We start from the raw sequence: 12708 nt of genomic DNA, 5'->3' as shown, positions 1-12708 counted from the left end.
ACCGTATGCGCTAAATAGCGGAGTTACTGGGAAATAGTGCATGCGCTGCAGACAGTGTAATATCTTTAAAACAAAAAATAGCGCTTCGATACTGGCATCAATAATACAAGCACGAAAAAAAGGGAGAAAAATGTCCACCTCTAGTTGCAGATTCACACAACTGCTAATAAGATGAAAAAATGGTGAAGAGGAAATACTCCAAATCATCACTTAAACAACCCAATGGTTATAAAGCCGGGATGATTAGGTAAGTGACTGACTCAAAAGGTAAGGCTCTGGAGTACTGAGTTTTGCTCCTCTCTGTGTGTAAATATCGACAATTTGCCCTGAACGATGTATGCACCATTAACCAAAAATTCAACAATATGTAAGTAATGTATACGCAGGATAGGTCAGATGTGAAGGAAACTAAGAGCCTTAAGTATAAATGTCCTGTATCTGGTAACAACATTGCTCTGAATGAAGGTGCTTCTGCTTTGTTTCGAACTGTAAATCTGCCAGTAAAATCACTACCCACAACGGCAACTTTTGCATAAACACCAACCTAAATAAAAGAACTGATATGTTTTCAGTAAGTGTGCTGCACAATTCATATGTGGTTTCAAAACAGTACACTCTACTGACTTCGGGCAGTGAATTGTGCATTACCAGCATATATATACAGAGGATGGACATTTAGAGAGATGGCACCATCTCAAGTGTGAAAATAAAAATAGGTGCCCTCAGTCTGTTCCTAAGTTGGTTATGTGTTTGTTACAGCTCCGTCAAGTTTCTCTTGTTGTTACTCTTGGGTTGAGATTGCACAACACTTCTTACATACATTTTTGCTTCATTTTAAAAGATATGCTGCAGTACTTACCTTGAAAGGTACACAAAGTTAGTTAGACTTGATATAGCTGCATAGCAAACACTTAACAATCCCGAAATCGCAAACGAAAGGATGGCCAAAATGATAAGTACACAGATCAAGGCGGCACCACTAATGGACATCACAAAACCTGAAAAGAAGGGGAAAAAAAGCTGGTTACACAACAAAGACTAGCACCCATAAGTATTGTGGATACTTCAAGACATTAGTTCAGCAAAATAAACAGTATCCCAGTTAGTATGCAACAAGCAGTCCTTTCACATTCCACAGGAAAAATGGGAACTACGCATGCTCTAACTTAGTTGTGTTGAGGCAAAGGAGTGTTACAACCCCAATTTGCAGTTCTATATTTGTCAGTTATGAGGGAAAAATAGTTTTGCCATCAATGAGCATGGTAGTATCCCCTTAAAACGTTGATGTTTCAGAAACAGATTAGCCAAGGAAGAAACATGTAAATCACAAGTCTACTTCCTCTGGTTTTACTCCTATTTTGCAAGTGGATTTCTGACTTATCAGCTTCACACGGGATCTCAGCACTTCTCGTTTTCTAGAGTGCTCCTACTGGAAAAAATGGCTGACAATGTTTTCACTGGGTGGCAAACCCATGAGTTAACCAAGAGGGATTAAGTGTTTTCTCTATAAATTATGTTTATTTATGCACAAAAATATTTTGTTCTGTGGAGAAGAACCTTTCTTAGTCTGTAATTAAAAAGGAAAGGGAAAGTTTCCTTCTTATAATGGAGAATAACACACATCTACCTTCAAAATTATAAAAGGTGTGCTTTTGAAGGCTGAACCTGCCATAGATATGGGATTATCCTCAAACCCAGTAGTTTATGGGTGTCCCCCTGCATACACATGGTACAAATGCCTTAAATATGTCATTTCTGCCCATTAACCATAAATTTACAATAGTGACATTTTTACTCTAAATGTAGATTTTCCACTATCTCATCGTAATCTTTATTTGCACAATTAATTGAAACCATTGCAATACATTAAACAACCAGGGGAAAAGGAGTATTCAATTGGTCAGAATAATCGATCATCAATAAATCAATTTTTACAGTTCAGTATACAAGCAAAAACTTATCATATCAGTGCGAATATCATACCTACTAATATAGTTATCGGATTAAAAAAACGACCTCAACAGATAAAATTGCAGCAATTAAAATGCAATAAGACCATATTATTCACTATGGGGCATAAGCCAAAGAGCAAAGTCAACATCATATAGAGTCATTATACCGTTAGCAAGTAAGTGCCGTCTAGAGTGGCTAGGAATAGCCAAGCCAACTTAGTGGCCGGTGGTTTGGTAATACTATATAGACCATGGAGAATAATATGCTGAATTACCTCTACTTTTAAACTCTTACTGTAGGAAATAGTGCCTGTTGTGTGAGTACTTGTGTTGTAAGTTCAAGTTGCTTGTGCAAATTAGTAAATAATGAATGCATTGTTAGCTTTTAATTTATGTTCAGTGATGCTTAAGAACGGTACAAAGCGGCAGGCCAGCTGGATATCTCCCCCAACAAAGCACACTTTCATTGCATGCATCTTCTCATTCCCTTAGTGTTAAGGCCGCCGGAGAACAACTCAGCGAGTTGAGCGTCGCAGGATGGAGTGCTGGGGACCTGGCCAGGCTGTGCATAAAGGAATTTTGCAAAGAGTGCACAGGGGCCTCAGGAGGTGAAGAAGACACAGTACACAGGGGTACCACCGCTCTCAGGGAAGGCAAGGTCTTATCTCCTCCAAATTGCGTCAGTAGGACCTCAGGACAGTCTATGACGATAATGTCCACCCTCTCTGCCCTTATGAGCATGCTCGCCGCTGTGAGAGGAGTCCCAGGGTACCGGTTGTCGTCTTGGAAGGTGCTTGCTTGGAGCAGGGGAGTAACTCCGTCACTCCACAGGAGATTTCTTCGGCCCTTCTGGTGCAGGATGAAGACAGGGAGTTCCCAGAGCATGCACACCATGGAATCTGTTGCAGTTGCTGACTTGGAGCGGAGGTTGCTGAAGAAAAGTGTCTCTTGTGGACACTTTGTTGCAGTTACAGCGTTTCTTGGAGCAGGCTGCGGTTGATCCGAGGTCAGAGGAGTCTGAAGTTGTTGCAGACGATTCCTGAAGGAAACATGCAAGCAGAATCTGAAGAGAACCCACAGCAGAGACCCTAAATAGCCCTGAGGGGGGGATTGGCTACATTATCAGGTATGGACCTATGAGGAGGGGTCTCTGACGTCACCTGCTGGCACTGACCACTGAGAGCCCTCCAGAGTGCCCCACACCTTGCAAAGCAAGATGGCGGAAGTCTGGGACACACTGGAGGAGCTCTGGGCACAACCCCTAGGGTGGTGATGGACAGGGGAGTGGTCACTCCCCTTTCCTTTGTCCAGTTTCGCGCCAGAACAGGGGAGAAGGGGTCCCTGAACCGGTGTAGACTGGCTTATGCAAGGAGGGCACCATCTGTGGCCTTCAAAGCATTTCCAGAGGCTGGGGGAGGCTACCCCTCCCAGCCTGTTACACCTATTTCCAAAGGGAGAAGGTGTAACACCTTGCTCTCAGAGGAAATGCTTTGTTCTGCCTTCCTGGGACTGGGGTGCCCAGACCCCAGGAGGGCAGAACCCTGTCTGTGAGGTGGCAGCAGCTGTAGCTGCAGTGCAAGCCTCAGAGAGTTGGTTTGGCAGCACAGGGGGTCCATGGTGGAGCCCCCAGGATGCATGGAATTGGCTCCCCAATACCAGATTTGGAATGGGGGGACAAATCCATGATCTCAGACATGTTACATGGTCATATTCGGAGTTACCATTGTGAAGCTACATATAGGTATTGACCTATATGTAGTGCATGCGTATAATGGCGTCCCCGCACTCACAAAGTCCGGGGAAATGTCCCTGAATTATTTGGGGGCACCTTTGGTAGTGCAAGGTTGCCCTCACACTTATTAACTTTGCGCCTAACCTTCAGCAAGTGAAGGTTAGACATGAAGGTGACTTATAAGTTACTCAAGTGCAGTGAAAATGGCTGTGAAATAACGTGTGCGTTATTTCACGCAGGCTGCAATTGCAGTCCTGTGTAAGGGTTTGTCTGAGCTCCCTATGGGTGGCAAAGAAATGCTTCAGCCCATATGGATCTCCTGGAACCCCAATGCTCTCGGTACCTAGGTACCATATACTAGGGACTTATAAGGGGGGGTCCAGTATGCCAATTGAAATTGGTAAATGACGTCACTGGCCTACAGTGACAAATTTAAAAGCAGAGAGAGCATAAGCACTGAGGTTCTAATTAGCAGAGCCTCAGTGACACAGTTAGGCACTACACAGGCATACACATTAGGCCACAAACTATGAGCACTGGGGTCCTGACCAGCAGGATCACAGTGAGACAGGCAAAAACATACTGACATACAGGTAAAAATGGGGGTAACATGCCAAGGAAGATGGTACTCTCCTACAGCATGTACACCTACTTTTTGCACCCTGAAATTACAGAAGGGACCAAAGTCACTTGCATGAATCTTCTTATAATACAGACTGTGCTAGCGCTAAATCTGTGCCCTTGTGATCTCAAGAGGGCATTACCGCATTCATTTCATTCATACTAAATGTGGGCACAGAGGTGGTCAGGGTCTTACTGTAGGGAGTTTCTGCCCCCCCTTTAAAATAGGATCGATGCACAGTGAAAGGCTGATGACCCACTTCAAAGAGCAGGTCCACCCTTCACTAATGGGTTCCCAGTGCTAATACAGGTTTGTACGTGCACTGATAACAGCACATTTGATTTGCTATGGTACAGAGACTGAGTGGGGCAGCACAGTGTCCATAATATGGCACCAGGGCTCCACTGGAAATGCAACAGCATGCAATTTCATGGCTACCCAAAAGTGTTTTAATAATTAACGTTTCCCAAAGACCTGTGTTTGTCAATGGGTACTGTGGTTTTGTTTGGTAACAGTAAACACAAGAAAGAACAAAGGAGGAGGAGAGAACAAAACAGATGGTTATAGGACATGGAGGGTCTTATAAATAAGACAGAAACAAACGCTGATTTTTTTCTGTAGTCAAACATGTGGAAGCGGTGGTAACCATAACTGCATGTTTTTCAAACTAAAGCACTATGCAGTCACTACACTTTACATGTCCCACCTCCTTTTATCCTCTTGAACTGTGTATAAACATAAGTACTCTACATATATTATTCCATTTTGTTTCACATGTATTGGTAAACTTGTGTTGGAAATGGCCCTTCTGCAGGGATATCCCCAGACTTTTTGCCTTCCTCCTTCTCTTTTTCTGACCTCATTTTTGTCCCTAGTAGAAGGCACTATATGTGCCCAGGGCTTGTAGATTAAATGCTACTAGTGGCCCTGCAGCACTGATTGTGCCACCCACTTAAGTAGCCCCTTAACTTTGTCTCAAGCCTGCCATTGCAAGGCCTGTGTGTGCAGTTTCACTGCCAATTCGACTTGGCATTTAAAAGTACTTGCCAAGCCTAAAACTCCCCTTTTTCCACATATAAGTCAACCCTAAGGTGTGCCCTAGGTAACCCCTAGGGCAGGGTGCTGTGTGGGTAAAAGGCAGGACATGTACCTGTGTAGTTTACATGTCCTGGTAGTGTAAAACTCCTAAATTAGTTTTTACACTACTGTGAGGCCTGCTCCCTTCATATGCCAACATTGGGGCTGCCCTCATACATTGTTGGAGTGGTAGCTGCTGATCTGAAAGGAGTAGGAAGGTCATATTTAGTATGGTCAGAATGGTAATACAAAATCCTGCTGACTGGTGAAGTTGGACATAATATTACTATTTTAGAAATGCCACTTTTAGAAAGTGAGCATTTCTCTGCCCTTAAATCTTTCTGTGCCTTACAATCCACGTCTGGCTGGGTTTAGTTGACAGTTCCTAGTGCATTCACTCAGACACACCCCAAACACAGGATACTCAGCCTCAGTTGCATACATCTGCATTTTGAATGGGTCTTCCTGGGCTGGGAGGGTGGTGGGCCTGCTCTCACACAAAGGACTGCAACACCCCCTACTGGGCCCCTGGCAGACAGGACTGAACTGTAAGGGGACCTGGAGCACTTCTAAGCCACTCTTTGAAGTCTCCCCTACTACAAAGGCACATTTGGGTATAAAATCAGGGCCTCTGCCCTACCACCTCAGACACTTCCTGGAGAAGAAACTTGTAACCAGAACCTGCATCCTGCCAAGAAGAACTGCCTGGCTGCCCAACGGACACACCTGACTGCTTTCTGTGAAGGACTGCTGCCTTGCTGTTCCCTGGCTGTGGTGAAGAAGTGCTCTCCAAGGACTTGGATAGAGATTGCCTTCTGTTTCCTGAAGTCTCAGGACCAAAAAGACTTCTCTCTTGCAACTGGACTCCTTGTATGGTGAAAATTTAACGCACATCTTGCTAAAAACGACGCACAGCCTGTCCCGCGGTGAAAAATTCACTGCACACCGAACCGGAACGACGACGCTCGACTTCGCAAGGAAAAGATCGACGCGGCACCTGCGGTGCGAGCAGAACTACGACGCACGGCCCACCAGATAGCTGCACAGCCGACCTGGGACGACGCTGCCCGACTTCCAGAGGGAAAATCGACGCAGCGCTTGCCGTGAGAGAGAAATTTCCCCGCACTGCCCACCGGAACGACACAGAGCTTGTCACAAGCCCAGGATTCCACGCACAGACCCCGGGGCGTCTGAAAAGCCCGCAACCCGAAGAGGATCCACGGCCGAGCGACGGAAATCGACGCACAGCCGTCCCTCGTGGTAACTAAATGACACATCGACCGTGTGCGGCCCGAGAAATCGACGCACACCCCTTTGTTTCCCCGCTTCTCCTTCTCTGCAGCCTTTTGCAGAAATTTTTCACGTGAACCAGGTACTTTGTGCTTGAAAGAGACTTTGTTTGCTTTTAAAAGACTTAAGACACTTTATATCACTTTTCAGTGGTATCCTTACATTTTCTTATTGCATCTTTGATCGTTTTGACCTGCAAATATCCAGATAAATATTATATATTTTTCTAAACACTGTGTGGTGTATTCTTGTGGTGCTATATGGTGTTATTGTACGATTTATTTCACAATTACTTTACACATTGCCTTCTAAGTTAAGCCTGACTGCTCAGTGACAACCGACCACAGGGTGGGCACAGGATAATTTGGATTGTGTGTGAGACTTACCCTGACTAGAGTGAGGGCCCTTTCTTGGACGGGGGTAACCTGACTGCCAACCAAAGACCCCATTTCTAATAACTTGTAATTCGGAATGTTTAGAAAACTGCTTTTTGGCACATATTTATGCCTCACATTGTTACATTCCCATGAATTAAACTGTTGCAACAATATTTCCGCTCATTTGAATACAACATCCCTATTCTTAGGCATGCCGTTATTCTATATAACTGGTAGAGGATAAAGACAGATGTGGGGTACGGAACAACTGACAGAGAGGAAAATAAGGGCGCAGCGGTCTGTGAAAAATGGTTCTGAGTGTGCTGTGTGTGTAGAGTTTCCAGAAGTGTCCCTGGTACCCTTACCTGTGCTTTCTTTGAGGGATAGGTTAGGAAAGGGACAAACACCACATTGAAGATGTATCTTAGGAATGGGGCTAGCTAGAAAAATAATGACAGAACTATTTTTAATAGTTGTTAAAAATCCATTTCAATAGGGACATTGTATTTGTTCTAAATAGCATGGAAAAGTAAAGTAATGTTTAAAAAATTACTTTGCCCTGGAAGTAAAATCTGTATTTTGACCAACCACCTCAGCCAGTCAGTAATTAGTATTTAAATAGGCGTGAATGAAGAGTGAACTTACCCACAGGAGCAGAACAATAGGCTGACATGAATGGGTCCTTGCAAACCTGACTGACTAAGCAAGAGGGGCAGGGATGATCCTTTTTCCTTTTTGATGTTAAAGTTCCAAATGTTGCTGGAATGTCATATCCTGCCGGACAGGTCTGCTGGGGCTTTTCATATGACACTTAGAATGCACTTTAAAGAGGGCATCCCATAGGCAAATGTTAGCTGACACTTGGGCAGATAACTTCTGGTTTCTCCCCAGCCGGTCTGGACCTTTTTTGACTTTCCAGTATCACATCATGTTTGACAGGACTGCTGAGCTTACATATAACATATGGGGTGCACTTCAAGGAAGAGATCCAGAATGCCTACATAATTTGTCTGCATCCACTGTCTGGTTGCTGAATGCTCAGCTTTGTTATACCAGATGTCTGGCTTTGAGGTTTATGTGGGTACAGGGACTGTCTGAAACTACTGGATTTTAGTGTTAGATGTGGGATACACTACGATTACCGTAGTAGACTTCTCCTCAAACACACACACCCGCACCTCCACCCATCCACACAGCCTTCAAAGTACACAATTAGAGTGGCACCCACCTTGAAAATTCCAAAAGTGGGTAGGATTAGCCCCGGGAAGTTTAATCCATTAGTTAGGGAATCCCCAAGGGTCATTCCCACCCACAGGTTTGTGGCAAACATAAATCTGGCATCCCCAGTCACCCACTTCAGCACACTTTTGGACCTAGGGAAGATCATAAGAGGACGGGACCTGCAGTCTGCAACCTGAGTGGAGTCCGAGAGGAATGGACCTGCTCTCTTGCAACCAGGACAAAGAGGTGGACTCCAGGGCCCCAAGGCTGACCACTTGTTTAAGCTACAGGGATACAACATGATACAAAATCAAAAGGTAATTTCTTTGACCAGTAAAAAACTATTACAAGACTCTGGCTAATTGTGCCTAAGTCCTGGGCTGCCGTGACTATTGACTATCACTGGCCTTTTGTGCTGCCTGGCGCTATTACTACTTAAAACTTTTAAAAATCATATGTCTGGTTCCCCTTATTGGATTTCTTTCTCATTTTGATACCCTTTTGTTTATTACATATACTCTTTTTCTAATTCATTTTGGGATTTTTATTGTTTTGCATTTTGATTGCATTACTTTGTTAGTACTGCATAAATATTAACACATTGAATCTAGGTTAAGCCTGTCTACTCAGGGATTGGGCTCAGGTATATTTATTGGTTCACCCTGACAAGGACTGTGGTTATTACTTGAGTTGGGTTCTCTCCCCTCTCAACTAATAACCCAATTTCTTACAACTGTTTAATGGGTCAGTGGACAAATGCATCCGCTTCAGGAATCTGTGTTTGAACTCATAGTTGCAGGTACCCATCCCATCATGTCAACTAAGCCTTTCATCCTCCACAACTTGATATCGTTCATGCCATTTCATTGGGTAAAATAAACATCGGTTATTCAGTGCCAAGATATCCATTACAGTGAGAGTTCCATTTACTACTGATTGTGTTATACCCCTTGCACTAAGTACAGTGGAATCTATTTACTTCAAGTTACCAGTTATTGAATTGCTCTATCCTTATGCGCTCCACTGCATTTTTTTTTAATAATGATTAAAAGATTTAATTTGAAAAGTGGCTACTAAATACTGCCACAAGACTCTCCTTCAAAGGACCCATAAATATCTAAGAATCTCATATTTATCTTTTTGCAAAGATCTCCCCATGAATCGTCAGGGAAAGAAAGAACCCAGGCTTGAATGATAAATCCTGTTTTTCAGAGCTTACAAACTTTGTCCAAAGTGTGCCACTGTGATTACATTGTGATGGCCAGCCTGGATTCATTCTGTGACTTAGGTTTGCATACAATAAAAGCATACACACAATATGTAGTTTGATTTTTACATTTTTTGTAAGGCACACACTGGTTAGTATGCTCCATCACCTGAAAATATATTGTTGCTTGGAATTCATAGTTCACTTAAAAACAGATTCCTTGAGCTCAACCAGTTTACTCCTCAACAAGCTTGAGAACATTTGCTCTTTTGTTCTTTTAATCAAACACTGGCTTTACTCATGAGATACTGAGACGACTCAAAGTCAATCTTTTCATGGTGAGAAATGAATATATAAACAATCACAATATCAGAGCAAGAAATGTGCAAATACCTTCCAATAAGATCACCACAATGCAGGCAGACACTGCTGTTCCTACCATGAGAATCAGGAACAAGCCAACTGGAATGGCAGACATCACAACAAACACCAACAACGACAAGGAGACAAAGGGATGGTCTTCCAAGTATTGACCAACTGGTGAGTTGAAGAAAGCAACAACCTGTAAAAGTAATTTAAAAATTCATAGCATTAAAATGATAACTGTAAACAAAATAGATTGCCTGACCTAAAGTCGGAACCTTTAGGCTGAACACCTCGATAAGTTACAAGAATCTTTATTTGTAAGTGGAAAAAAAAGTCTTATCTACAGACCATGAGGGAATTTCACTAACATCATTAAATGAAGCAACAGTAGGTGCTTTTAAAAAAAACAATAAAACATGTACATGTTCAAAACAAGCTATACATGCATCACTGAAACCAGAGTTCACACTTGAAAGCTGAAGCAACAGTAGATCACAGTTATTAGATTGTGTATCTTGGAACAAGTGACAATAGTGGGTGACACTTAAAGAACAGCAAAAGCATACCCAGAGTAAGAAGTTCAGGCTTAAAGTGACTGAAAAAACAAACAACTGCAAAGTAGGTTTTGGAGGGCTTAGGTTGTATTTTCCAATAACTGGGCGCATTAACTTATATAATGACAAAAGTGCTTGTTTTATTTGTATTGTAGATGGTTCTATAATCAACTAAACAACAAAATGAATATTTTACATGCTAAAATAACACGGTTAGCGAAGAACTGCAGGTGTTTTTTTTAAATTTTATTTCTGACGATTCCACTCCCCTGTAAGCTTATCAGCCTCCCTTTTTATCATCCCTCAGACAGACCTCCTTCACCTGACTCGTCAGACCCTACTCACTTAATTCATCATATCGATTTGACATTTTCTTAAGCCAAATGTTTCCTAACTTTAGTAGAAAAAAAAAACCTGTTTCATGTTCAATCACATTCTGCAGTTTTTATAACAAACATATAAAACGTAATTTTTCTTCTGTTTTTCATAACAGTATAACTTCTGACTGTCCAATGTCTACCAATATCTGCGAGCAACAAGCTAATAGGTCGCGCATTTGTGACCTATTGGTTGGCTTGTTAATAGTTTTTAGCCATAATGCACAGCATCCTAGAAGCTGTGCAGCTTGGCTAAAGGTTTTTAAAAAAACAAAAATAAGCCTTTGATGCAGGCACCCATGTCATTTTGTAGACACATGCACCATGCATGTGTGTGTGCCTACAAAATGATTTGCACTTTTGTGTTGCTTTCTCTTCCAGTGAGAGAGGGCTGGGGCTAATGAAAGGGACTGGTAGGCTGGGGCAAGGAAACTGAGGACAGGGGCAAGCGGAAGCAATATGGAGAAGGGCAAGATATGCTGAAGCAACATTTGAGGAATAAGCAAAACAGGGGAGGATGTGAGGAGAGCATGAACAGGCACAAGGTTGAGGGAAAGCAACAGAGCACAGTTGGAGGACAGGAACAATGGGGAGAGAGAAAAGGAGGGGTGGGTTGGGAGGAAGCAATGTAGAGGGCTTGTAAAGGCGATGGGAAGAAACACATTGGTGAGTGCAAGAGGGAATAGCTGGGCAAAAGCAATCGGAAACGGGGAAGCCACAAGTGCGGGGCTGGGGGGAAGAAGTACACGAAGGAGACAGCTGGAAAACACATGCACGCTCATAGCGTGCTTAGTAAAAAAAAAAAAAGACAATAGTACTCAGAAAGGAAGCAGCAGAGATGTCGGTCAATCAAAAAGAGGGTACAGTGGCAAAGCTCCACGAGAAGGGTAAACACAAGTTTGGCAAGCTGAGACACAAATAAGAAGTAGGCAAATTAATGTACCAGGAAACACAATGGTAATCAACATGCGGGCTTAAACCCCCTCTATGTTCTTGGTAAGCCACAATATTTCTTGCAACAGACCAGGCACTAAATCTAGTAGGCTTGACTTTAAAAAAAACTGTCTTGGCACAGCAGCCGTACACATAAGAAATACCACAGAGTTTCGACTGTTGAATAACTCCATGATTTAAAATTAAGTGACTTAACAACAGTAAGCAAATTCTGGAAGATCAGCCACTAAAAACAGATGATTGCCACCGCAAGTATTCAAAGTGACTCAGTGGACTCGAAAGAGGAAAAAGATTCAGAGTTATGGGAGTAGTGTCTTTAAGAACGCTTTACATTCTTTAGAATGATCTCTGACACTTCACCCACCCCTTTCCTGTCTAATTTTCTTTATTTCTTACAGCTCTCAAAGGTAATTTTATGGCGCATTGGGAAAGATGGTGGTATTCCATGGTTGAGAAGGAAGGCAGTATGGTGAGTGGCAGATAGAGAAAAGAATAAGCTTTGGCAAAGCCAACAGGCCTGGCCTCAACTGTCTAGAACATTTCCATGAGATGGTTAACAGTTTATTTTATGATCATTCCTGGTACAAGAAACCATGCATGTGACCTTTACCAAGCACTCAATGAAAAACAAAAACATGTACCTATACTATAATATCTGTTATGTACAATGTTCAATAGGGAACCGTGTGGTTTGCAGAACCATAAACAGTAACCAGCATTAACTTATTTGTAATGATATATTATTACACTGTGTGTGGATGAGGTTTGTATTACACCACTAATAACACTAAAAAGTAGCAAATCTTAAATTTTTCATTAGTCTTGCACACATGTTTATGAACTGTTACAAGATACATGCTTCATACTATTACCCATAAGTGCTTCTATAAGCAACAGCTTCCAAAATAACATCCTCTCCAAATTTGCCACCAAAAAAAGAAATGAACAAATCAAAATCCACAGCTGTTTATGCATTCAC

The 12708-nt window shown here is 42.5% G+C and overlaps 1 protein-coding gene across 2 annotated transcripts in view; it reads right to left on the bottom strand.

Moving 5' to 3' along the window:
- LDAF1 (lipid droplet assembly factor 1) overlaps positions 1–12708 on the bottom strand; it is a 90352-nt gene that overhangs the window by 3753 nt on the left and 73891 nt on the right. For both annotated transcript variants that reach the window (XM_069210286.1, XM_069210288.1), the window contains exons 4-5: positions 9872–10040; positions 860–998 (exon numbers count right to left, since the gene is read on the bottom strand). In XM_069210286.1, coding sequence (XP_069066387.1) covers positions 860–998; positions 9872–10040 — 308 coding nt within the window. The remainder of the gene's footprint in view (positions 1–859; positions 999–9871; positions 10041–12708) is intronic.

The sequence above is a fragment of the Pleurodeles waltl genome, chromosome 10 (assembly GCF_031143425.1).
Source record: "Pleurodeles waltl isolate 20211129_DDA chromosome 10, aPleWal1.hap1.20221129, whole genome shotgun sequence".
NCBI classification, from domain to species: domain Eukaryota; kingdom Metazoa; phylum Chordata; class Amphibia; order Caudata; family Salamandridae; genus Pleurodeles; species Pleurodeles waltl.
Note: the sequence above shows the minus strand (reverse complement) of the source record. Positions and strands in the feature narration are given on the sequence as shown.